Below are 23,968 nucleotides of genomic sequence, written 5' to 3' on the forward strand. Positions count from 1 at the left end.
AATGTACAGCGCTCTCTCCCACCTTCAATACCACGACTGAGGTGCCCTTGAGCAAGGCACCGAACCCCCAACTGCTCCCCGGGCGCCGCAGCAAAAAAATGGCTGCCCACTGCTCCGGGTGTGTGTTCACGGTGTGTGTGCACTTTGGATGGGATAAATGCAGAGCACTAATTCCGAGTATGGGTCACCATACTTGGCCACATGTCACTTCACACTTTTCACAAACACATAAACATGGATCACAGGATATGCAAGCACTCACTTTCCACCAACTCTAAACTTACTGTTAATGAGAACAGACAGAGGCGCATGGAGAACACAAAAATAACTGCGCACGATGATTCGGCAGTTTTCACCAATAACACAAACTCCATCCATCTGTTTTTAAATAACATTTTCACCAAGAGCACATAATTCACCAATTTATGAAATATGGTCCTCAAAATCATCCGCCATTTGAGAATATTAGGAATCAAATACACTTGTAGTCCCCTCACTAACATGTCAGATGTTCCTCTCTATCACACAAACATGTTTTGGTTATTGTTTCTCAGAGTTCAGTACATGTGACAGGTGTGACCCCGTGAATCAAGAGAGTTGGGCCCAGGTCTCGCGTCAGCGTATCCAGCTGCGTCAGGTACTGCTGTGACAGCTCAGAACTGGAGGGAGGATGGGGCAAATACAGGAAGCGGACTGCTGCCGTAGAGCTGTGTTCTCTCAGCAAGGCGTTCACGGCACACAGGAAATCCTCCGACACTTTTTGAGACTCTGAATTTGGCCCTCTAAACATGCGTGCCACGTTATCCCATGCCACAATCTTAATGGCGGCACGAATCCTCAGCATTCCCAGCAACTCTCTAAACTGCTCCTCATTGGCCAGCCAGCCCTGGTCTCCCGATTCTGATGCCACACAGACAAATATACGTAAGCTTGCACGGCGCCACCTGTTGGCCATGTTTAACACACACGCCATCTGAAGCAGGAAAAGACTGGACACGTCTGCGTAACTGGCACTGCCTGGGGACAGTAGGTTTGTCGGCCACACGTCAACGGTGTCCATATTGTCATTTCCCCTTATGTATGCAACACCTTTGCTCTCAGGCGGCAGCTGGAAAAAGTAGCGGCCTAAACAAACGTTCTTGCCCATTTTTATGGCATCATGGATGATGCTCACATACTCCTCGGGCTGCAGAGCGCGAGGGCTCTCGGCGTGGCGCACGGGTGGAAAGTGAGCCTGTAAGGATGGAAGGTCCACCCCGAAATTATCCCCCTCGCAAAAGACAGGGTCCTGCAGGAAGTAGTCCTCTGGATAGCAGTTGTCATAGAAGCCCAAGACCAGGGTATTCGGCTTCATGCCTCCTGGAAAAGAAGATACAAAATGATGGTCTGAAAAGGAAATACATTCTAATACACTTTGATTCTAACTCTCAAACTCTTGATTCTTTTCCAATTTTAATTGCATTCTAAGTGTCCATTTTGACTACAAATTGTTACAAAAAGAAATTCTCTATATGCTAATGCTGCAAATTAAACAGAGAAGTATTTCAGACACATTTAAAGTGTTCATTAAAAGAAATGGCCCATACAAATAATTTGTAAATCAGGCTACACTAGTTGCACTGTATGTTTTTGATTCACTAAAAAGAACCACACATGAGAGTTATTTGTTTGTGAATTGGACTATACTGGTCAAGCTGTATGTTTTTGAATCGTGAAACAGAACCAGCTCACAGGAGTCACTTGTTTACTAGTGAGGCTACAGTGGTTTTGGATGTTTTTGATTCATTATAAGGAACTAGCTCATTAGAGTCATTTGTTTGTGAAATGGGCTACACTATTTGTGCTGCATGTTTCTGAATAATCTCATAAGAGTAATTTATTCATCTATTAGGCTACAGTTGTTTTGCATGTTTTTGATCATCGAAAAAGAACCAGCTCATAGGAGTCATTTGTTTGTCAATCTGGCTGCACCTGTCTCGCCATGTTTGTTTTTGCATGCAACTTGAAGAAAAAAAAAAAAAAAAGTCAATAGAAAGTTGTTTCTTGCCATTATTTCGCCATACACTTGCCTTTTTAGTGCATCACACCGAGTACAGACAGCAACAAAAATATGTTTAAAAGAAGAATGCGATTTATCAGAAAATCTACAGCACAGGTGCATCTCAATAAATTAGAATGTCGTGGAAAAGTTCATTTCAGTAATTCAACTCAAATTGTGAAACTCGTGTATTAAATAAATTCAATGCACACAGACTGAAGTAGTTTAAGTCTTTGGTTCTTTTAATTGTGATGATTTTGGCTCACATTTAACAAAAACCCACCTAATTAAAAGAACCAAAGACTTAAACTACTTCAGTCTGTGTGCATTGTATTTATTTAATACACGAGTTTCACAATTTGAGTTGAATTACTGAAATAAATGAACTTTTCCACGACATTCTAATTTATTGAGATGCACCTGTATGTGATAGCAGTGCTCATTTAGTCAACTCAAGATTATGTTCAGATAAACTTACAAGTTACAAGTTTATCTGCATACAAGTATTTAACATTTTTTATAACTTTATAACTTCGTTATCTTACAAACTGCTCTAAAGGAAACATGCTGTATTCTCAGAGTACTTTTTGTGATGTTTTTATGCCAATTTTTTTTTTTATGTGAAACTATGTGCTGCCGTCTTGACTAGGACTCTCTGGAAGAAGAGATCTTGCATCTCAATGGAAATTTCCTGCTTAAATAAAGGATAAATTAAAAAATAAATAGAAATGATTAAGGATATACACTACGATTTGTAACATTGTGGAGCAGATGCCATCTCTGAACTAGCTGAGCTCTTACACAAACAGTGTTGAAAACACTACAATAATGTATTTACTGTATTATTTCACTAGATATGTACTTGTACTTTGTACAATAACAATAAAGATGTAGTCATGTAGTCTAAATGGTGTTTCCTGGCTCTGTGCCGTAAAGATGACGCGATAAGGAAATGTCTCACCTAGTCCAGTGATGCGGAGCAGATGTTGAGTGCCCTGCCTGACAGACGGAGAGAGAGTCAGATCCACAAAGGCCTTCACACCCAACTTATCCACTAGACTCAGCCAGAAATTATACTGTGGCTGCACCGGGTCTGCTGGCAACACATCTGAGAGAGAGATTACATTTGATCATGTGACCCTTTCTATTCTGACAATCAGTGTGCAACAACATGAAAGTAAAATGGATTCACAGCAGAAGGGCTGTTTAGTAATCTTAAAGGTACAGTTCACTCAAAAATGGCAATGCTGTTATGAAAAAGATATGAGAAATGTCTCAGTGTTTTTTGTCCATATAATGAAAGCCAACGGTCACTAAAATTAATCAATTAACTTCAGGAGGCGTTTATTAACCCCCCGGCGCTGTGTGGGACACTTTTTATGATGGATGGATGCGCTTTATTGGACTTATTTTGGACCATTTAAAAATAACACCCATTCACTGCCATTATAAAGCCCGGACATTTTTTTTTTAATATAATTCTGATCGGATTCGTCTGAAAGAAGTCGTCATATACACATAGGATGCATTGAGGGTGAGTAAATCATATGGTAATTTTATGTGAAACTATGTGCTGCCGTCTTGACTAGGACTCTCTGGAAGAAGAGATCTTGCATCTCAATGGAAATTTCCTGCTTAAATAAAGGATAAATTAAAAAATAAATAGAAATGATTAAGGATATACACTACGATTTGTAACATTGTGGAGCAGATGCCATCTCTGAACTAGCTGAGCTCTTACACAAACAGTGTTGAAAACACTACAATAATGTATTTACTGTATTATTTCACTAGATATGTACTTGTACTTTGTACAATAACAATAAAGATGTAGTCATGTAGTCTAAATGGTGTTTCCTGGCTCTGTGCCGTAAAGATGACGCGATAAGGAAATGTCTCACCTAGTCCAGTGATGCGGAGCAGATGTTGAGTGCCCTGCCTGACAGACGGAGAGAGAGTCAGATCCACAAAGGCCTTCACACCCAACTTATCCACTAGACTCAGCCAGAAATTATACTGTGGCTGCACCGGGTCTGCTGGCAACACATCTGAGAGAGAGATTACATTTGATCATGTGACCCTTTCTATTCTGACAATCAGTGTGCAACAACATGAAAGTAAAATGGATTCACAGCAGAAGGGCTGTTTAGTAATCTTAAAGGTACAGTTCACTCAAAAATGGCAATGCTGTTATGAAAAAGATATGAGAAATGTCTCAGTGTTTTTTGTCCATATAATGAAAGCCAACGGTCACTAAAATTAATCAATTAACTTCAGGAGGCGTTTATTAACCCCCCGGCGCTGTGTGGGACACTTTTTATGATGGATGGATGCGCTTTATTGGACTTATTTTGGACCATTTAAAAATAACACCCATTCACTGCCATTATAAAGCCCGGACATTTTTTTTTTAATATAATTCTGATCGGATTCGTCTGAAAGAAGTCGTCATATACACATAGGATGCATTGAGGGTGAGTAAATCATATGGTAATTTTCATTTTTGTGTGAAATATCCCTTAACAGTCTTCAGAATCATCTTCTTTAATTCTTGCAGAAGAAAATGTCAAACCGGTCTGAAATGACATGAGGGTAAGTAAATATTTTTTGGTAAACTATACCTTTAAGATCATAAACTCATTTAATCATAAAAAAACAAGGAAGCAAGTCATCTTATGGAGGTGGGTGAGCCTGAGTTCACACTGATTAAAATGACCAGATTAATGGAATGAGAAGAAAAACACATTAGCTGCAAAAAATAAAACAAGCAAACAGAAATCATCATCAGGCCTTGTGGTGGATTTGCTCAAATAAGAAAAGAATAAAATTTCTCCCATCTTAAATTAGATTTCTATAGACAACTATTCATGGTCAATGGAAGCTTGATGTCCTTGCAAAGTGTAAAAACGCCGTGACGGTGATATTATCAAAACACTGCTTTCTTTAAGCATCCTAACCAGCCCCACATAGCAACAATGACCCTGCTTACATGCACTTAGGAAATGGATTAGTCCAGAGATTTTGCAGAAAGCAGCATTCTGGAACATCATGTAAACACAAACACAGCCTTTCTGTACACTTCAAGAGATTAAGAAGCAAGAGAACACACTTTATGTGGTCATAAAATGCATATGTGGTAACTGACAATCTTTGCTCGATATGCCTTGTCAAACTTGGGTTCTATCATTAAATTGCTCCCTAACCCCAATACCCCTGTTGTCCTACCCAGATCTCCAATCTGCACATGCCCAAGAACAAACAGCCCTCCTTTCTTTAGCTGGTTGACGAAGCAGATGAGCTGACAGGAGGAGCGTGGGTTCGCCACCATCAGTAAGACCTGAGGCCGCCAGAACTTTACATGATCCTTACGGGAGTCTAACATCAGAAGGTATTTCCTCACCTGAAAGCAGCACAGAAAGACCAACCATGGATTTAAAGTTCAGTGCATTCACGTGTGCTTTGTGTGTGTGTGAAGGTACCTGATGGAAGATAAGTGCTTGGCTGATGTAGCCCCAGCTGCTGGTGGGAGAGCGGTAGTGCAGGAACAGTAGGAGGAGCAGCAGCAGCACAATACTGGCTGAGGAATACACTGGGTTTATCACGAACATCATTACCACACAGCTTACAATGCCCAACAAACGTGTGCCAAGAGAAAAAAACTGAAATGTTGGCCTGGAAAGAGAGAAGAAAAAAGACAAATATAGAGACAGACACTTACAATATTGTTAATAAAGAAATTAATACTTTTACTCAGCAAGGATGCATTAAATTGAGCAAAAATCAAAATGACCTTATAAAATGCACACACACATACTTTGAACAGTACCTGAAGTTTGGAGCAGAAGCCCATTCCAGAGCCAGACAAGCCAAATCAACCGCTGCATACGCTAACAGGTAAAACACTGTCACAATACCAGCAATCACATTCAGTTGTCCTGCAAACAGTGTACACTACAACACACACACACACACACACACACACACACACACACTCTTACTCTTTATATCATGTGTCACAGAAATAACATCCAAAGACACAGCTCCCTATACCTGCACCAGACCCCAGGTGTAGAGCACAGACACCCACGGGTTCCCAGAGCTGGAGGTTACAGCAGCCGGAGCCAGAGGCAGACCTGAAACCAGATCACAGCACAGATCAACAAAACACTGACACACTCCAACAGAGAAGTACAGTACCATCATGTCACTCCAGGATAATATTACACCATCATATCTTAACAGTCATGTCAAAACCAACAATGTAACCTAGTTACTGGGTCATAAGGACGTTTACATAATATTCTTTATTATATCCAGGGTGCCATACATATTTCACCATTTACCTGTTTATATTGATTATCAAATAGTGCCTTTGTAAAGTATCCTGGAATTTTAGTAAGTAACGCAAAACATTTCTACTAAGAACTGATGTAAACATTTAAATCATAAAAGTGGTGTTTTTACTCTTCTGATCAGAGTAAAACCAAGAAAACAGATCCTACACACAGTGGTAAGCTGTGGTTAAAATACTATATGGTGTGAAACTATATTGCTTGTATGGCTCTTGTTTGTATGCCATGCTGTGACCAGCCAAATACATGAACTTGTTTTTAGTGAACCTTTGTTCAACCAGACAGAACAGATCAAATCTCTGCTGGGCTAATGTCTTTTTACTGTTTCCTTTTTAAATGTGGTGGTGCAACACCATTCAGCAACTATGTAAAAACGTTGCCACAGGTACATTATAAGCATTGTTGCCAAACCTGCCATGTGGTAGGATTTTAATCAGGCCACTGACCTAGCACTACAATAAATGGTGTGACATTAAACCTTATAATGATTTTAAATGTTTAATGAGCCACAATAAATAAACCACATTATAACAAATAGATTCCTATTGTTTTCTTCTATATTCCTGGATTTTTAAAAAAGTTGTTCTACGTAACATTTCCATAATAAATTGTGTAATCCATCATCAATCATTTTCTGTGATTCCTGTGACTGATTTGTTTATACAATTTGAGAGCAAACTTTAAATTTTCAATAAATTCAATTAAATACAATTTTTAAAAAGAATAGCTTGTTTAGTTTTGATTATGCCTCGTCAGTTAACTGATTTGAGTAGAAAATGTTCAGAGGAAATATTCGTTATGATTCTTTTAGATAAAATGTCCTTTTTTTTTTACCTTTTCACACAGAATATATGAGCTCTCACACCATATAACAACCTATAAAATGTGACAAAAAAAAAGTTACACTGAAAAATATTCGCTAAGCATATTTTCCTTAGAAACCATGAATACTGCTTTCCAAGTACTGCTCACTAATGTTTTCCCATAACACTTCTTGTGGAGATGTCAACCGCCCTAACACATCTAAACATCTCAGTATAAGTTTCTAGCCTGAAATACGTCCTTTAAACAAATCAAACCCACAAACGCACACTAACCAAAAAGCTGGTCTAGAGCAAGCGCATGGAGGATTCGAGAAGCTCCTATCATGGAGCACATAGCAGCTGAGAGAGACGCGCAGTACACCCCAATCGTCACGAATGGAGGCCACACACTCACCCGCTGAAACACTGCGTAATCATTGATTAACAACAACCTGAGAGAGAGACCAGGAAATGACAGAAAGCATAAGGGAGAGATGAATAAGAGGGAAAACAAAGCATTATGTAAATTTTCACGTTTTTCCATGTGGCTTGAGTGTCGTAAGCGGCACCTGTCACAGGTAGAGCTCAGGAGCAGGAAGAGAAGCACATAAACAGTGAAGGTGTATGACACTGCAATGATGGTCCCTTTAGGTATTGACTCACTGGGGTTCTTCAGCTCACCTGAGAAAGTGAGACAAATCAAATGACATGTTTATGACACTCATCCATTATACAAGTGTTCTCAATATTGTAAAAGTCAACACAATTACATTGACAACTAAAAAGTAAAGGAAGTGTGCAAATAAAGGAAGCGTGTGAATGGTGTCAGTGGTTGTCCAGTTTTGTACCCGACATGTTGGCTCCTGCCATGATGCCTGTGCAGCTGGTGAACATCACAGCAAATACAGTGGCGAAAGACATCATTGTGTTGGTACTGTAGTCCAGAGAGTACTGCGCTACAGGAGGAGACATTTGGACAAAATTCATGCCAGTGCAGTAATTATATAAATTAAAGGAACAGTTTTATGTCCCTGATGAATGACTGCAATACAGAAGCTGTTATATCTGGCTGCATTCAAGGTCATCCATAATCTACATCCATAAAGTACAAACTATGGTGTGTTTATGATTAAAACAGCACCATCCGTGCCATCCCAAACACTTATTGCATATAATCCATACAGCACTATATGACCGACATTGCAAGGCTACAGAACATCAGAATCATAGTGTAATTGAAATATTTTTTCTAAATATCAACAAAATCACAGATAGAACATTTAAATATATCTGCATTAGGTTCTATCTGATATGAATACTTTTAGTGGAAAAACTTCATTTTCTCCATATGTACCACACCACAATAATATCACCACCATGAAAATGAATGGTAAAGCTGCTGCCAATATGTTTGTACATGGGTCAAAGATAACTTCCTGATTCTGCTGTTGGTCTCTGTGCATCAGTCTACATTGGTTGCTTATCTCTGTTATATTATTTATAAATATCTCTTAATTTAATAACTTTAATTAAAGGAGACATTTTTCATCCTAAACGTTTATCATCTATGCCATTTATATCTCTAACAATTTGAATTGTGTTTACCAGAAATTGGCAGTAAAATAGTGCACGGCAAATATTTGTATAAAGAATTTTATATTTGAATACATATGAAATCAAATTCTTGACAGATTGATATATGGACCAGACTGATAATCAACTGGTAGCCATGTCTCTTTTGCCGATTAAGTCATTAGCTCTTTATTTTTGTGAGTGCCAAAATCAACTTTTGTCTGTGTAAAATGTTGATTTGAGAAATTAGTTTCATTAGTTATTAATTGAGTCTCATTAGTTGCCATTAAAATAATACTATATATACACATACTGGTAAAAAAATGTGTAGCCTGAATGCACTGTAAGTCGCTTTGGATAAAAGCATCTGCTAAATGCATAAATTATAAGTGTATTAATTATTCTAACTATAAATAATTATTATTATAAATGATATACACATACTACTGTTCAAATATGTGAGGTCAGAAAATCAGAAAAAACTACAACTGAAAAAAACTGTTTTCTATTTGAATATATAACATGTAATTTATTCCTGTGATGCAAAGCTGAATTTTCAGCATCATTACTCCAGTCTTCAGTGTCACAGGATCCTTCAGAAATCACTCGAATTAACTGATTTGTTGCTCAAGAAACATTATTTCTCATTATTATCAATGTTGAAAACAGTTGTGCTGCTTAAAGGGTTAGTTCATCCAAAAATGAAAATTAGCCCATAAATTACTCACCCTCAAGTCATCCTAGGTGTATATGACTTTCTTCTTTCAGACGAATCCAGTCGGAGTTATATTAAACATTGTCTTTGATCTTTCAAGCTGTTTAATGCCAGTCAGTGGGTGTTGCATGCATCAGTCCAAAAGAAGTTAAATAAAAAGCACCCATCCATAAAAAAAAGTGTCTCACACCAAGAGGAGACTGGTTTTCCTTTGCTAAAGTAAGGAAACTTTGCTTCCTTTGCGCCTGTAAACAAACGTTGGTTTTCAGGAGACCTTTGTTCACCGCCCGGAGCCGTGTGAGACACTTTTTTTTAATGGATGGGCGCTTTTTATTTAACTTCTTTTGGACTGATGCATGCAACACCCACTGAGTGGCATTAAACAGCTTGAAAGATCAAAGACAATGTTTAATATAACTCCGACTGGATTCGTCTGAAAGAAGAAAGTCATATACACCTAGGATGACTTGAGGGTGAGTAATTTATGGGCTAATTTTCATTTTTGGGTCAACTAACCCTTTAATGTCTGTCTGGATATTGTTACACATTTTCTTCAGGATTGTTTGATGAATAGAAAGTTCAAAAGAACAGCATTTATTTGAAACAGATTACAACAACGTAAAAGTCTTTACTGTCACTTTAGATCGATTCAGTGTGTCCTTGTTGAATAATAGCATTAATTTCTTTAAAAGAAATTCTTACTGACCCCAAACTATTGAATGGTAGTGTACATGCATAGAATATACTGTATAGGAAAAACTCATTATAAATTCCTTTTACCAGTAAATCAAAATGTTCCTTTGAGGAATATCCTTTTTTTGTTTTCTTTTTTTCAAAATGTCATTACTTAAGTATAAATATCTAATAATTTGTATATTTCACTGCCCAATATACCTTTTTATACTGAATGTTTAATCTAACACACAAGACAATCGTGATCATTTCTCTTTTACGTATTTTGAAATATAACTGCTAAATAGCCTCACTGATCATCATCACAACCGTCACTATCATTATTGCATTAATGATCATCTTACTCACGTCCAAGGTTGTTTTTTAATGTAGTGCCGTTGAATCCTGTGTAGCTGGGGTTGACAGTGACGGTGTGGTTGTTGCCGTATGTGTGTGTGATGTTGAAGCGTTGTGGACTGAGTATCAGGGGGCTGATGATGATAGAGATCAGTGACATCGTCACCACCAGCAGAATGATAAAAGAGGCTTTGGCGTAGATGTGAGCACCAACCAGACACACCACCAGACATAGCAACAGAACTAGAGAGGAGTACAACACGGTGTACCAGTAACCCTGCGGCAACACACGCAGCCCCTGTGACACAGCAGAGCCTAGAGAGAGAAGAACAGAGAGGCTTCAATGTGAAAAAAAAAACAAGCCATACGCGTTTAATTGCTTCAAAGAATGTTTAGTACAGCGTGATTCAATGCACCGCTCACCTGGATCCTTCCCAAAGATGTCCAGTATGGCCTCCACCAGGCCGAGTACATAAACGCCACACGCACATACCTTCGCCAAGTAAAACATCAGGCCAATACTGCCTCCAAACTCTGGTCCCAGAGAACGACTGATCATGACTAAGACTAAAGAGTTAAAGGTCAACAAAAATACACAAACACTCATGAACAACAGATTCATATATGAGGGAGTCTGCAATTCTAGCACTCTATATGGCACAGAGATTGGTTAAGGATACAGTAGGCCCCGCCCCCTTCCACTGCTCCATTAGTTGAAATAGCACATATAGACAGGATTGTCAACGAGATGATGAAGTAGGCCACACACAGCATGAGGAGACCATGGAGAAGACCGGCATGACCCACTACAAAACCTGCAAAATCGACATATACTGTATTAGAATCAGTTATGCACAAAAATACTTCTAGGATCACACACTTGGCCATAGTGAAAATGTTTTATTAAGTCTCTGGTCATCAACTTCTGTCTTTTCCCATCTCTTACGCACCTGTGCGAAGAAAGAGCACAATACTGAACATGGAGAGGATGGTGGGCACCATGACGCCAAAGGCGGCGTTGAGTTTGCGGGGGTTTGATTTGGGGGATGCCTCTCCTGTCACTGCTGATCCACCCCTGGAATCTTCAGCATCACCCATCATGCTGTACACCCTGTGAACAAGAAGAGGCGAGTGCTCATTTGCCATGGTCTGAAAAGAGGAACCTGCAATAAGAAACCTTTTGAGTGTTTCCTGGTTAGTAGTACATACAAACATTTGTCATGATTTTGAGCTGCTGAGCAAGCTATTATTATTACTCAAACATTCATAATGTACACTATTGCACATTTGGGATCAGTAAAGTTTTTTTGTTGTTGTTTTTTTAAAGAAGTTAGGCCCAATATTTTCATTCCTCAAGGATGCACCTTTTACACCGTTCCAAAGCATTTCTATTTCAAATAAATGCTGTTCTTTTGAACATTCCATCCATCAAAGAATCCTGAGAGAAAATGTAACAAAACAACTGTTAATTACGTTAATGTTAATTATGAGAAATGTTTCTCAAGCAGCAAATTATTTTATTAGAATGATTACTGAAGGATCATGTGACACTGAAGACTGGAGTAATGATGCTGAAAATTCAGCTTTGCCATCACAGGAATAAAATACATTTTACAATATATTAAAAATAGAAAACGGTTTATTTTAAATTGTAATCATATTTCACAATATTACTGTTTGTACTGTATGTTTGATCAAATAAATGCAGCCTTGGTGAGCAAAAAAGACCTTTCAAAACATTGACATTTTTGTTGTTGTAATATAGTAATTATTTTAAAAAGTAAAAAAAGAAAAAAGCATAATTAAAATGATTTAACAAAAACAGTCACTCTTGATGATAATTGGACTATTTAGTTATACAAGTTTTTTTTCTTTCAAAAACATCGATGGATTTAGAGCTATAGCTAGTCACCATAAATGTCAATGATTTAGTATACTGTTAATTTCAATTACTTTTTTCAGGCCTGTAAATCACAATTTTCCATTTCATCGAAATGTCCATGACCATGGAAAGCCTGAGGCTGCAAGACCTTGAATGTCCCACTGATCGTGATCGCCTTTTGAACCGCGTTTTTTAAAACAAATGTTGGACCTTTCAAGTAGCGGAAGTAACGTACATGACCATGTAAACAATCCGACGTACGCGGTTGAAAAACAATTGTATTACGGTCTTATGTAAGTAAAGATAATAATGTAACTATTAAAATACCTCTCTGCTAAAACAGCATCCGATTAATTGTTTGAATAAATTAGCAGACAGCTGACAAAAGGCAGCTGGCATTTCTAAATGAGACCGCCACCTCAAGTAGTCACGGATGCTTGGGCGTGTAAGGTTTTAAAGACACAAGTAACGGTGAAGTACAGTAAGGCAAACATGACCTACCTGTTCTTATGAACAACTGCGGCGACGCCAATCTAAAAGCGGTATAACTTCCGCTTTTAGGGAGAAACAACACAAACCACAAGTAAACAAAACTACTCGTTTTTACAATGTGCACGCATGATGTCCTGAAACCGATATGTTTCATCAGAGCATCTTGTCGAGTTGCTTTCGAAAGTTTTCGTTGCAGCCTCAGATCTCGTGATCAACCCCCCGGCCCCGGGACATGAAGGATGGCAAAGAGCGCGCAGTCGTCGTGTGCCCCGTGGACCTGACTATGAACAACAAACAGCAAGACCTAATGAAAACATAAATCTATTATGTAACGGTCCACCGAGAGATTATGATCGCGCACGGCTGGGACTGTACCGCCTGCCTCTCAATTTGTTTAAACAAAAGTCACGGGACAGATGAAGCGCCCATGTGACTTCACAGAGAGGACGGCTGAAATATCACAAGTGGAAGACGATTTTGAGTTGAACATGAGAGAACCGTGTTGTTTACTATTTGATTGTTGTTCAAACACCTAGATCAGGGCTGTCCAAACTTGGTCCTGGAGGGCCGGTGTCCTGCAGAGTTTACCTAGATGTTTGACCAGCCAAACATTTTATCTGATATCAAACCAAGTAGCCTACCACACATACCCATTTCTTAATTTTAGGTTGCAGTAACTACACTATGAACTTCAACTGCAAAAAAGGAGCACTTTTTAGTACTACTAAACTATTGTAACGATTCCCCCTGTAGTTCCATACTAGTAAAAAATGTACACATACATTTTTATATATTTTTTTTATCTTAACATGGGTGTGGTACTTTCTGCCTTTATTTGTCAGGCCATAGTTTTAAAATAATGCATTTAAAAATCTCAAGTGCTGCATTTATACCAAGTATACAAATAATTAGTTTCAGCTCTGATTTATGCCGGATGCATATTTTTTGTATGATAATCAGAGTGAGTGAAATCAATTCTCAATACCAGAAAATACCTTATTGTGAAAGTTTAATCATATCTGGAACCCATTTAAATGTTTAAAGTTGTTTTTTGCATAAAAACTACTTATGGTTATGCTGCACTGCCGATGAGGTATTTTGTACATATGGATCTAAATGAAATGCAATGATTTTTTTTGTGCAATGGACAAACTGTTCACACAATCAGGCAAATATATATCTTCCAGTATACCTTCAATTGTTTTTATACCAAACTGTCACTGAACAAACTTTATCTGAGGTGTGTTTTGTGCCACAACATATATCCTCATAAAATGTATCCATCTTTTCTTCACTAGGCCTTTGACTGACTTAGAGATGCGCTGGTATTTGGTAACACAGTAAATTGCGGTAATGAACGCACAGTATTGTAATCATCCAGACTTCAAAATACAGTGAATAATTCTGGGTAACTTATTTTCTGAATTGAGACTTTTAGCCTGCACATTATTTTATTTTCCATCAACCAGTTAAAATTGATGACATTGCGTGTATTCTGCATAAAAATCTGTTTGATTTTCACTTTGGTCTGAAGTTCTGAAAAAAGCAGCAGACAGACTGAGTGGAAATGCAAATTCACTCTCTGACAGTAGGTGGCACTTGCAGAAAAGCAGAAACACAGCGGTTACCCCAGTACACAAAGCAGTGCTATGCAAATTTCTGTTTCTGAACTGAAGGAAATCAAACAGTATTTAAATGTTTTCAAAACAACCATTCAGATTTTTGTATTTGCCATGGTATTTATAAAACAACACCAAATATTGAGTATTTAATACTAAGCATTATATAAAAAACATTTGTTTACACTTGCACATTTTAATCTGGATTAAAACATGTTTTAATTCTTTATTATTGTTCCTTATAGTTGTGTTCTTTAGCACTTTCATGTTTGAAACATTTGTTTACTTTATACATTTGAATTGTGTTGTTTTATTGTATTTTAATGTCCCTGATTTGAAGAGTTATTCCATTTGTTATTAAGAGGACGAGTTTATCTTTTCAATCTGTTTTTGTAACATAGTTCAATACTGCTGTAATACCGTATACCAAGTTTCCACAATTACCATGCTTTGAAAATACCATCACATGCTTAGACTGAATCCAAAGACTGTGTGTTGAGATGTGGCCAGACATAGGAGGGTCCGGCTGGAAGGAGAGGGAAGGTGGGATTGGCAACAGAAACAAATGTGGGCGAGTGTTTGAGTCTGTGCTTTTTGAGTTGACCAAGTTCTCTGAAGCAGCATCCGCACTCAGCACAGCGGTACGGTCTCTCTCCCGTGTGAATGCGCTGGTGCTTGTGTAAGCTGTCCAAATGGCGGAAGCGTTTCTCGCAGTATCTGCAAGGATACGGGCGCTCTCCTGTGTGTATGCGCTGGTGCGTTTTCAAGCAGTAGAAACGTCTGAACCCTCGGCCACAAATGTTGCAGCGGTGCACTTTATCAGGGCTCTCGATAGTCCTGCTGAACCCAGAGTCACTACTAACAGGTGGCGCCAAGGCCAGCAAAGCATCGCCATCACTCTCCCGCATTGAAGGCGAGGAGATCTGCGGTAACTCTTGCATGCATTTGGATGAAGATGCTACAGCTATATTTGATGAAGGAGGCTCTAATGTAAGTGAATCAGGATCGTCTTCAATTTTAATGGTGCCCTGTTTGACATCATCAGAGTCCTCCATCACCTGTATCAGCTCCAGCTCATTAACATTTCCAGCAGGTGTGCTCATTTCAAACTCAAACTTTGTCATGTCAGATGGATCCTCAGGTGGGTTTGCGGAGGGGCCTGAATTTTCTGGTTCCTCATGTCTCCTCTCACTGTCTGTTACTGCAGAATTGTTGTCTGTAAAACAAAGAAAAGCTCATGTTTATATATATTTAGTATGTAAAATGCCTTTTATGTTTTTAAAAGCCCCCCTTCAGATTGTGGTACACATTGTTTTGCTTCGAAATCTTGCTGTGAAATGAAAACTAAGAATAACTTTCATATTGTTAGCAATATTTCAAGATAAATATTTACTGAACTTAAGCTTGCATAGATCTTTTTTAATCTTTTTTTTTTCCATGTTAAATTAACTTTTTGAGGCTTTTGAGGAATGTTTATTTGTTCATCTCTCAATCATCATTGCATTGCATTATGTTTTGTCCTCCATAATTAAAACTGCAGAGCTTTGATCATAAAAACGATCGAGTGACAACTGATATTTATATGCTAGCAGTCTGTTATACTGTTATAAAAGTCCTATTGATTTACAGTACAAGCTATCAGAATTTCATATAAATAACGACATCTGCATCAAATTGCAGATTTTCAAAACATAAAACACATACACAAATGATATATATTATATATATAGTCTAAAAGTAAAAAAACTCTTCCTTTTCAAATTAATTTTTTTCTTACTATTATGTCAGACTTCACGAGATTAATAAACATCTATGGCTAATACTCTATGGTTGTTTGGCAGTATTCTACTCGCAAATGGTAAAAATAATAACAATTAACCTTTTTCACCCTCATTCGTTAAGTAAAACGGGCCTTCTGGCTCATCTTCTGGTTTGAAGAGAGCAGGACTGTTTTCCACAAGAGTTTGTGAGGTCGCGGGGACACTGGTGAGGGCTAAACTGTTGCCTGCTGCAGACCCTCTTGCCTTTCTGCGGTTGACACACGCACGAGGCCAGTCTGACTGTATCGTGGGAAGACAGAGGCCAACACTAGGGATATTTTTAGGACTGTGGATTCTTCCCGGCGAGTTTCGGAAGCTCTTGCGGGCTGGATCTCTGCTCTGCGCCTGTGCTGTGGGGCTTCCATCCGCAGCGCGTGACGGAATCACAAAAAGTGCGTCGTCTGCGTTTGGGTGCACGATATTTGAGCCGGGCTGGGTTCTGTTGAGAAGTAAACACTGTTTGATGTTCTTTTCAGCCGCGGTCATGTAGTAGCGCACTGCTTTCAGCTCGCTCTCGGAGATCTCCAGTCTCTCGCGCAGGGTCTGGCTCTCTCGGTGCGACTCTGCGGCTGCATTACGAGCAGCGGCCAGCTTTATGCCAACAACTCGCGCTGTTTCTTTTAAAACCGTTTCGACCGCGCATCTTACCGCCTGGTCGATAGTAGAGGCGAGTTCGCACTTGAGAAAAGAAACGCTGATGTCCATGCTCAAAGTCATGGTTACGATCCACGGCAGTATTTCACTGAGATGTAATGTTAATGTTGCATACGTGATTGCAGAGCTCAAGTAGAGGCGGTCTGGGTTGCTGTCTTAACTGAGAACTAGAATAGAATAGTTTACGGCCTCACGTCCATCACTAGTGTAGTACTTCAATAATACTACCTGGTTGCAACGTTAAAAGAACAGAAACCCCAAAGTGTTTTGTCAGTCTGTCGCGTTCTGTTGTCGTCACTGTCAGTGTCGAAGGATGATGACGTCAAAAGCAACCTGGGATTTTGAGTTTTCGATCTGAGAGCCACTCATTGTGAATTAAGTAGTATAGTAGTTTATTTACATTATATGTCGATTTTTAAAAAATGAATTGTTAAGTATGAAAATTGATCCATACAAGAATGAATGTCCTTTATACAGGCCTAGAAATTGAAACAAAAATTTAATATAATTGTTACTGAGATGCACAATGTTCTGTGATGTGGTCTCCTTAATACAGGGAGTCAGAGAAGAATCGTCATTGAGACAAAGTACAAGAGTATTTCCACTTTCTTCTGAGTATGTATCTGCAAGCAATAAAAAAAGAGTACATTGGAAAAAACATTTCCCAACTGCCTGTCCAAAGCATGGTAATCTCTAAAACCTCAAATCAAGAACAGGTGTGTTGCATAAATTATGACACAGGTTTAGATTTACAAACTTGCTTTATATATGAAACTGTTGTTTTCCTATGACCTTTGCAGTAGGAGAGGTTGTTTGATTATACACACAACAGGGTTAAACATTAGAGGGACCTTGCAGCAGAACACTAGGTTAATCACTGCTCCTTCATTCCAGTTTTAGTTGGATGAAAGATCAAACAACAGAGAATACTGTCCATTTTTTGCACAATATTTTTTAATCATTGCTGGAAATGAACGATTAACAAATTTTTCATCAGCATTTACATATTTAACACATTCTTTGATTTATAATGTGGCCTTAGTTCAAATAATGGCAAAATTTGGACAGCAATTGTTTTTTCTTTTCCTCAACATGCTGTAAGAAAGAGCAATAGCGCACTCAAGAGGTTGACAAACGGAAAACACAAACTCTATTTATTTTAGGCCCAGTGTTGTTGCACCAAAATCTGGTCGGTCTGACTGTGAAACTCCCTTTCTCTGGTGTCTGTGAATCTGAGCGCTGTTTAGCCCATGTGGAGAGGAGTGTGATCACATTGCACTCCTCGTGTTCTTCACCCGTCCGTCCGTTCATTCTGTCCATCTCACCTGCTGCCAGAAGGGAAGCATGTTTAAAGCTTTTAAATACATTTCTATACATTTTGTTGCTTATAATCATTAAGTTAACTACATCGTAGACTGGATAAGATACTATGTGACCTACCTAAGTGGCTATGAATATATGTGTGGAGAATTAATGCAGAACAGTTCATGTCCATCAAATCACATACTGCTTGCATGCATGGGTCTGTGAAAATGGTGTTGCTAGGCAGCCCATCCACAGCTATACTACAGTCCCTTATAGGGAGTAGGGCAGGTGGAATGTACCATCACTACATTTCGTGAGGGGGGATACATACTGATGATAAACCAAGCGGCAACCTCCCGCTCTCTCTCGTGAAGCCAACAAGGAAGGGACTTAAACTGTAATTCGTCAACTGGCCGCTAGAGGCTGGCTCCAAAAGGGAGTCATAGGTGGGCGTGGCTTCACCAACTTGCTCCCGCCTCTTTGCCCATTTTCGATTATCCGGGAGTGACGCGCCAAGATGGCGACGGCCGGCTCCGCCCACTTTTGAGCTTCAAAAACGCTCTTCGGAAATATACGGGTGACGTCACGGCCACTACGTCCATGTTTTTATACGGTCTATGTGATTAACCATATTTTGCTGCTCATAATGTGTGGGCCAGTCTAAAGGTGCATAGTTGTAGAAATAAATTTAAAAATAAATAAATAAATCACTGTTTGATATTCATTCACAGTAGTATAGCATAGACAATCCAGTTTGTCATAAATTTTAATATGGGCCCATCAGCAAGCGCACAGTAGTACAAAGTATAATCTGTCTGCCCCTCCTCTCAACTTGTAATTATGGCAGGTGTAATTAGGAGTGTCTCCGGTGGGTGGCAGTTTATGTCTCTAGAGAGAAAGTGTGCATTGCATTACTGAGTGCCCTTACAAGGGAATTTTAATTACAGCTCTAAGTAATCTGAGAAAGTGTGAGGTCGGTGAACTTGTCTGGATAATAATAGATGTTTGGTATTTTTATAAATGTTTTGAAAAACACTGGAAAAAATGTTATAATTAAATATGTTCAACAAGAACAAACGATTCATTAAATATGTTCAACAAGAACAAACGATTAATACATGAAAATGTATACATATTAGTAAACTACGCAATCGTTTGAATTCAGGCATAATGTGAATACAGCCAGACGGTGTTGCCATGTCCGCCTATTATAATCGTTTGTTTTAGTTTTTTCAATATATGGCTAGTTTCACACACGCACACACACACACACACACACACACACACACACACACAGAGTAGAATATTTATTTTATTGTTGGTGCTTGGCCTCCAAAACACAATCATAATGTTTATAATGAGTACTATAGTGTCTGTTCAGTTAGTACCAGGTAAAACTAGAATCGAAACTAGTAACTATTTAAATAGTTAAAAGTTACTAAAGAACATACTAGTGAGTAATTATAGCCTAATTAATTTAGTAGTAAAACTGGAATAAAAAGACAAACTGTGACCAACTAATGGCTCCAAATAACCACACCTACTGTTGGAGCCACGCCCTCTATCGCTATATTCATTATTATAGTTTGTTCTCCTTTCTCAGCTGCGCTATGTTTCTTAGGGGACGTCGCCTATTTTGGGCTTTCTTGCGCGATCTGGCAACACTCCGCTCAGGAGCGCATTCATGTGGTCATTGAGCCACAGGGGGAATTCTGTAGAATGTCACCATTTTCTCCACTTCCTTTATTTGTCATTTCCCACACACGTTTAAACTGAGATCTACTTATTCTCGCCTCCACATTTCACCACAGAACTGATATTAGCTTTAGCGGCCTAAACTCGAGTGTGTTCCAGTGTGAGGTGCTGTTCAACCCCCTGAGCCGCTGTTTGGCGGTGGAGGTCTGCGCTGCAGTGGTACATTCGCAATAAAATGGGTGTGGTTGAATCGCGCATATGTGATGCTACGTGTTTCTGGTGCAGACCGAATGATTTCATATGGGACTGAATTGACAGCAGAGTGAGTGCACATTATATGAATTATTTAGAAAACAACTGTACTGTTGTTTATGTTGAATTCACCCCGCCTCCTATGCTGGCACAGTCACATTTGAACTGATGGATGGGTATGCTCCTCCGGAGAGATAGCCAAGTCGAATTTGGTTACTTCATTTTAAATTCTTTAAAGGGCCACGGGGTGCCTCGCGTTGTATTGAACTGGTCATTTCTTGGACGAGGAGCGACGGTCAAATCGAAGAGACCAGAACGAGAAGGCGGAGGAAGACAACACTCGGGAGGAAAGAGGCGATCAAGCAACGCAGTCTAAAGACAACGACGCATAAGCTTTACAGTATTTGGACTTATTACATCTGTCGGTAATTATACCATTTAAGGCGCAAAATATTTTCCCCCTCCCAATAGCAAAGTGTACTGAAACCAGGAATACCTTGGAAAAGGCTTCTTCCCATCCACACTAAACGATCAGAGGAAAGAGGCGATCAAGCAACGCAGTCTAAAGACAACGACGCATAAGCTTTACAGTATTTGGACTTATTACATCTGTCGGTAATTATACCATTTAAGGCGCAAAATATTTTCCCCCTCCCAATAGCAAAGTGTACTGAAACCAGGAATACCTTGGAAAAGGCTTCTTCCCATCCACACTAAACGATCAGAGGGCGACATACGTAGCTCTGTAGCCTACTTCATGATAACGTCGTTTTTATTTGTTTCACACATGAAACACACAGTTGCTGAGGCCTAACTAGCATTAGGAGAAAACCGACATTATGCAGTCCTAATCATTTTCCAGCAGAAAAATTCCCTGCGAATTACTTCCGCCACCCACTTCAGCATTCCAGTATCTTTACGCGGAGACTAAAGCCAAACAGAAGATTAACAGGTAGGCCTATATTAATTCCTAAGATTCATCAGAATGTTGTGACCCAGATGAGACGTATGGATAAAAAGTAGGAAGTTTTAGACCATTAAAATGGGTTCATTTGTAATGTGTTATTTTCGATCATTTGGGATTTTACTGGTTTTGTCACAAAATCGCATCAGTGGATTGTTTTTCAAAATCAATAGGAATATCACGGAGATTGTATATCACATTACATCTGTTTTTAAAGGTGTTGCATGTCTTATTTTAGCCGTGAGTCGTGAATTGATGGAGCAGAAGACTCCTGTTCTTCAGCTGGCCGCAGCCTACAGCGCTTTACTCACTCCACAGCTCTGATTATGGCAAGCTGATTCAACATTTATTGCTTTATACTAGGGCTGGGCAAGTTAACGCGTTATTGTCGCGTTAATGCATTAATTGATTAACGCAGACAATTATTTTATCGCTCGTTAATGCAGTTTTTTATTATTATGAAAGTCTGTTGCTCACTGGCTCTGAATACACATACAGACAAACCATGGGTCACAGGAGGGGTGGGATGTTGATCATTACTGGCTTGGGATGCGTCATCACGCGTCTCAATCAATGAGAGCATTTGGGGTGGGCCTAAGACTGCTGCAGCGCTCACGTGAAGCGCTTACGACTTCATAAGTGGGAAGGAAGTTTCCGATAGCACGTGAAGACAGCAGAGAAGCGCTCTCTCTCAGAACAGTGGAGTGCATCGTTTTTTTAACTTTGTGGTTTATTATTTTGAGTCGTTTGGGACACGGTAACACATGGCCCTCTCACAATATATTGCTTTATAGATCAATCACTCTTGCTTCTCAGAAATGTTGAACACAATCATGCTGCACGTATCATAAGTTCCGCGCTCAGGCGCGGTTAGCGCTCACACTCACTGATCTATATATAACTAAACCGGGCTCTGGCCCACCTCTTCCAACCGAGCCAGGGCTGGCTAAATGAACCGCGCCCGACCGTGGCACGGAACGCTCACACTAGTCAAATGAACCGGGCTTTGGGGGTCAAACGCGCTCGGGCACGGTTAAGATTGCCTAGTGTGAGTACACCCTTATTCTCCCCCATTCCACCCGCACCTGCACTCGCCCATCAAGTGTTTTCCCGCGCCACACTCTGCTGCGTTGGGTTCCGCGATCGGGCAGGTCTCTACTTGGAAGGTGCCTGTTATAATGTTATGATCAAGGCTCTGGACTCTGAGCATAACTTGTTTTTCTATAACAATCTATAAAATATTTTCTATGAAAACGTTAATGCTCTGGCAGTGGCAAATAGCTTGTTTTATATTTAATTTGATTACATTAATGTTATAAGTTGAGATTTACAAGAAATATTTTAACTGCTATATTGAACTGCTGTAAAAGTCGTGAAGTCGTGGCCTAATGGTTGGCCTAAAGGTTGCGGGTTCGAGTCTCGTACCGGCAGGGATTGTAGGTGGGGGGGAGGGAATGTACAGCGCTCTCTCCCACCTTCAATACCACGACTGAGGGGCCCTTGAGCAAGCCACCGAACCCCCAACTGCTCCCCGGGCGCCGCAGCATAAATGGCTGCCCACTGCTTCGGGTGTGTGTTCACGGTGTGTGTGTGTTCACTGCTGTGTGTGTGCACTAAGGATGGGCTCTCCCACCTTCAATACCATGACTGAGGTGCCCTTGAGCAAGGCACCGAACCCCCAACTGCTCCCCGGGCGGCGCAGCAAAAAAATGGCTGCCCACTGCTCCGGGTGTGTGTTTACGGTGTGTGTGTGTGTTCACTGCTGTGTGTGTGCACTTTGGATGGGATAAATGTAGAGAACTAATTCCAAGTATGGGTCACCATACTTGGCCACATGTCACGTCACTTTAAAAGGAATACATTGAAGTCCACATTTACGCTCCGTTTCCAAACAGTTAAAATGCAAATAAATGCATACTTCAAAAGCGCTCCACAAAACGTGTGATTATACCAACTGGATGCTCGAAATTGAACAGGAGAATGCATGTTTTAAACAGCTTATTGTACAAGTTAATCGCCGTTCTAATCTAATGCGCTGCTTCATAGTAACCAACGAATCAGTCCACTGAAGGCGAGCGTAGTGAGAACCCAACTGCAGTTTTATTTAAACAAGGTGAAATCCAAAATCCAAACATAATCCAAACAAGATACACAGACTTGACTTGACGAGGCATGAACAGACTTGACTAGACATGAACAGACTTGACGAGGCATGAACAGACTAGACTCACCGACAGCGGGTTACAACATCAATACACGACAAGGCACAATGGGAACATGATGGCTACTTATAGCAAACAAGAGGGTCACAAGACAAGAACAAACCAATGGGAAACAAGACACATGACTGAGACAACCAATCAGAACATGACAGACAAGGGAATCACATGACTAGACAATAACCAATGAGAGCATGACACATACACAAGGCGGAGAGACATGAGGCAAGGGAAGCATGACACTAACAGCAGGAAACAATTACAAAATAAAAGACATGGAAAACATGAACATGAAACAAAAACAAAACCCAAACACCACATTACATATCCCCCCCTCTAAGGGCGGCTCCAGACGCCCAAACAAACACAAACAAAATGGCAGAGCGGGGGGCCATGGCGGTGCAGGCTGATCCGGGGGCCATGGCGGTGCAGGCAGATCAGGTAGCCATGGCGGAGCAGAGACATGGATAGACCACTTGACTGAGACAGAACAAGTAGAGAGTTCTTGAATAGCCTCCTTGGCAGTGGCAGGACAGACAGTGAGATCATGAACGGAC

At 39.8% G+C, this 23,968-nt stretch overlaps 3 protein-coding genes across 11 annotated transcripts in view; 1 reads left to right on the forward strand and 2 right to left on the reverse strand.

Moving 5' to 3' along the window:
* Window positions 1-208: 208 nt before the first annotated feature.
* On the reverse strand, window positions 209-13,438 carry LOC107661204 (solute carrier family 12 member 9-like). 5 transcript variants are annotated; one of them, XM_016450691.1, is made up of 14 exons: window positions 12,893-13,359; window positions 11,460-11,672; window positions 11,190-11,324; window positions 10,933-11,076; window positions 10,522-10,824; window positions 8,042-8,149; window positions 7,763-7,874; window positions 7,488-7,645; window positions 6,089-6,171; window positions 5,865-5,989; window positions 5,518-5,710; window positions 5,264-5,438; window positions 3,940-4,086; window positions 209-1,359 (listed from the first exon to the last, which is right to left on the reverse strand). In XM_016450691.1, the coding sequence occupies exons 1-14, from the start codon at window positions 13,035-13,037 to the stop codon at window positions 551-553; spliced, it is 2,850 nt and encodes a 949-aa protein (XP_016306177.1). In that variant the 5' UTR covers window positions 13,038-13,359; the 3' UTR covers window positions 209-550. The 5 variants fall into 5 exon arrangements, with proteins under 5 accessions (XP_016306177.1, XP_016306178.1, XP_016306179.1 ...); XM_016450692.1 differs by having other exon boundaries at window positions 10,933-11,070; window positions 12,893-13,358; XM_016450693.1 differs by lacking the exon at window positions 12,893-13,359 and adding an exon at window positions 13,394-13,438 and having other exon boundaries at window positions 7,488-7,874.
* A 1,282-nt stretch (window positions 13,439-14,720) lies between these two features.
* On the reverse strand, window positions 14,721-17,334 carry LOC107661205 (zinc finger protein 394-like). 3 transcript variants are annotated; one of them, XM_016450696.1, is made up of 2 exons: window positions 16,397-17,334; window positions 14,721-15,718 (listed from the first exon to the last, which is right to left on the reverse strand). In XM_016450696.1, the coding sequence occupies exons 1-2, from the start codon at window positions 17,037-17,039 to the stop codon at window positions 14,973-14,975; spliced, it is 1,389 nt and encodes a 462-aa protein (XP_016306182.1). In that variant the 5' UTR covers window positions 17,040-17,334; the 3' UTR covers window positions 14,721-14,972. The 3 variants fall into 3 exon arrangements, with proteins under 3 accessions (XP_016306182.1, XP_016306181.1, XP_016306180.1); XM_016450695.1 differs by having other exon boundaries at window positions 16,391-17,334; XM_016450694.1 differs by having other exon boundaries at window positions 16,382-17,333.
* A 2,677-nt stretch (window positions 17,335-20,011) lies between these two features.
* Window positions 20,012-23,968, forward strand: part of LOC107661206 (guanine nucleotide-binding protein G(I)/G(S)/G(T) subunit beta-2) — a 23,782-nt gene continuing 19,825 nt past the window's right edge. The window contains exons 1-2 of one of the 3 annotated variants that reach the window (XM_016450697.1): window positions 20,012-20,298; window positions 20,467-20,614. The gene's annotated coding sequence lies outside the window, so the exon portion shown is untranslated. Of the gene's footprint in view, window positions 20,299-20,466; window positions 20,615-20,775; window positions 21,181-23,968 lie in introns of those variants that run through there. The other 2 variants (XM_016450699.1, XM_016450698.1) reach the window with 2 other exon arrangements.

Source organism: Sinocyclocheilus anshuiensis, unplaced genomic scaffold (assembly GCF_001515605.1).
Source record: "Sinocyclocheilus anshuiensis isolate Anshui unplaced genomic scaffold, SAMN03320099.WGS_v1.1 scaffold1365, whole genome shotgun sequence".
Lineage (NCBI taxonomy): Eukaryota > Metazoa > Chordata > Actinopteri > Cypriniformes > Cyprinidae > Sinocyclocheilus > Sinocyclocheilus anshuiensis.

What these genes read in the sequence shown, in the direction of transcription:
- LOC107661204 (XM_016450689.1), bottom strand. Translation starts at nt 13,037, where the DNA reads ATGAAACATATCGGTTTCAGGACATCATGCGTGCACATTGTAAAAACG. An exon ending in GGAAGGGGGCGGGGCCTACT is followed by an intron (nt 11,077 to 11,189) that starts GTATCCTTAACC and finishes TTAACTCTTTAG; the next exon opens with TCTTAGTCATGATCAGTCGT. An exon ending in TGCTCTAGACCAGCTTTTTG is followed by an intron (nt 6,172 to 7,487) that starts GTTAGTGTGCGT and finishes ATCTGGTTTCAG; the next exon opens with GTCTGCCTCTGGCTCCGGCT.
- LOC107661205 (XM_016450694.1), bottom strand. Translation starts at nt 17,039, where the DNA reads ATGACTTTGAGCATGGACATCAGCGTTTCTTTTCTCAAGTGCGAACTC. An exon ending in AACGAATGAGGGTGAAAAAG is followed by an intron (nt 15,719 to 16,381) that starts GTTAATTGTTAT and finishes TTTGTTTTACAG; the next exon opens with ACAACAATTCTGCAGTAACA.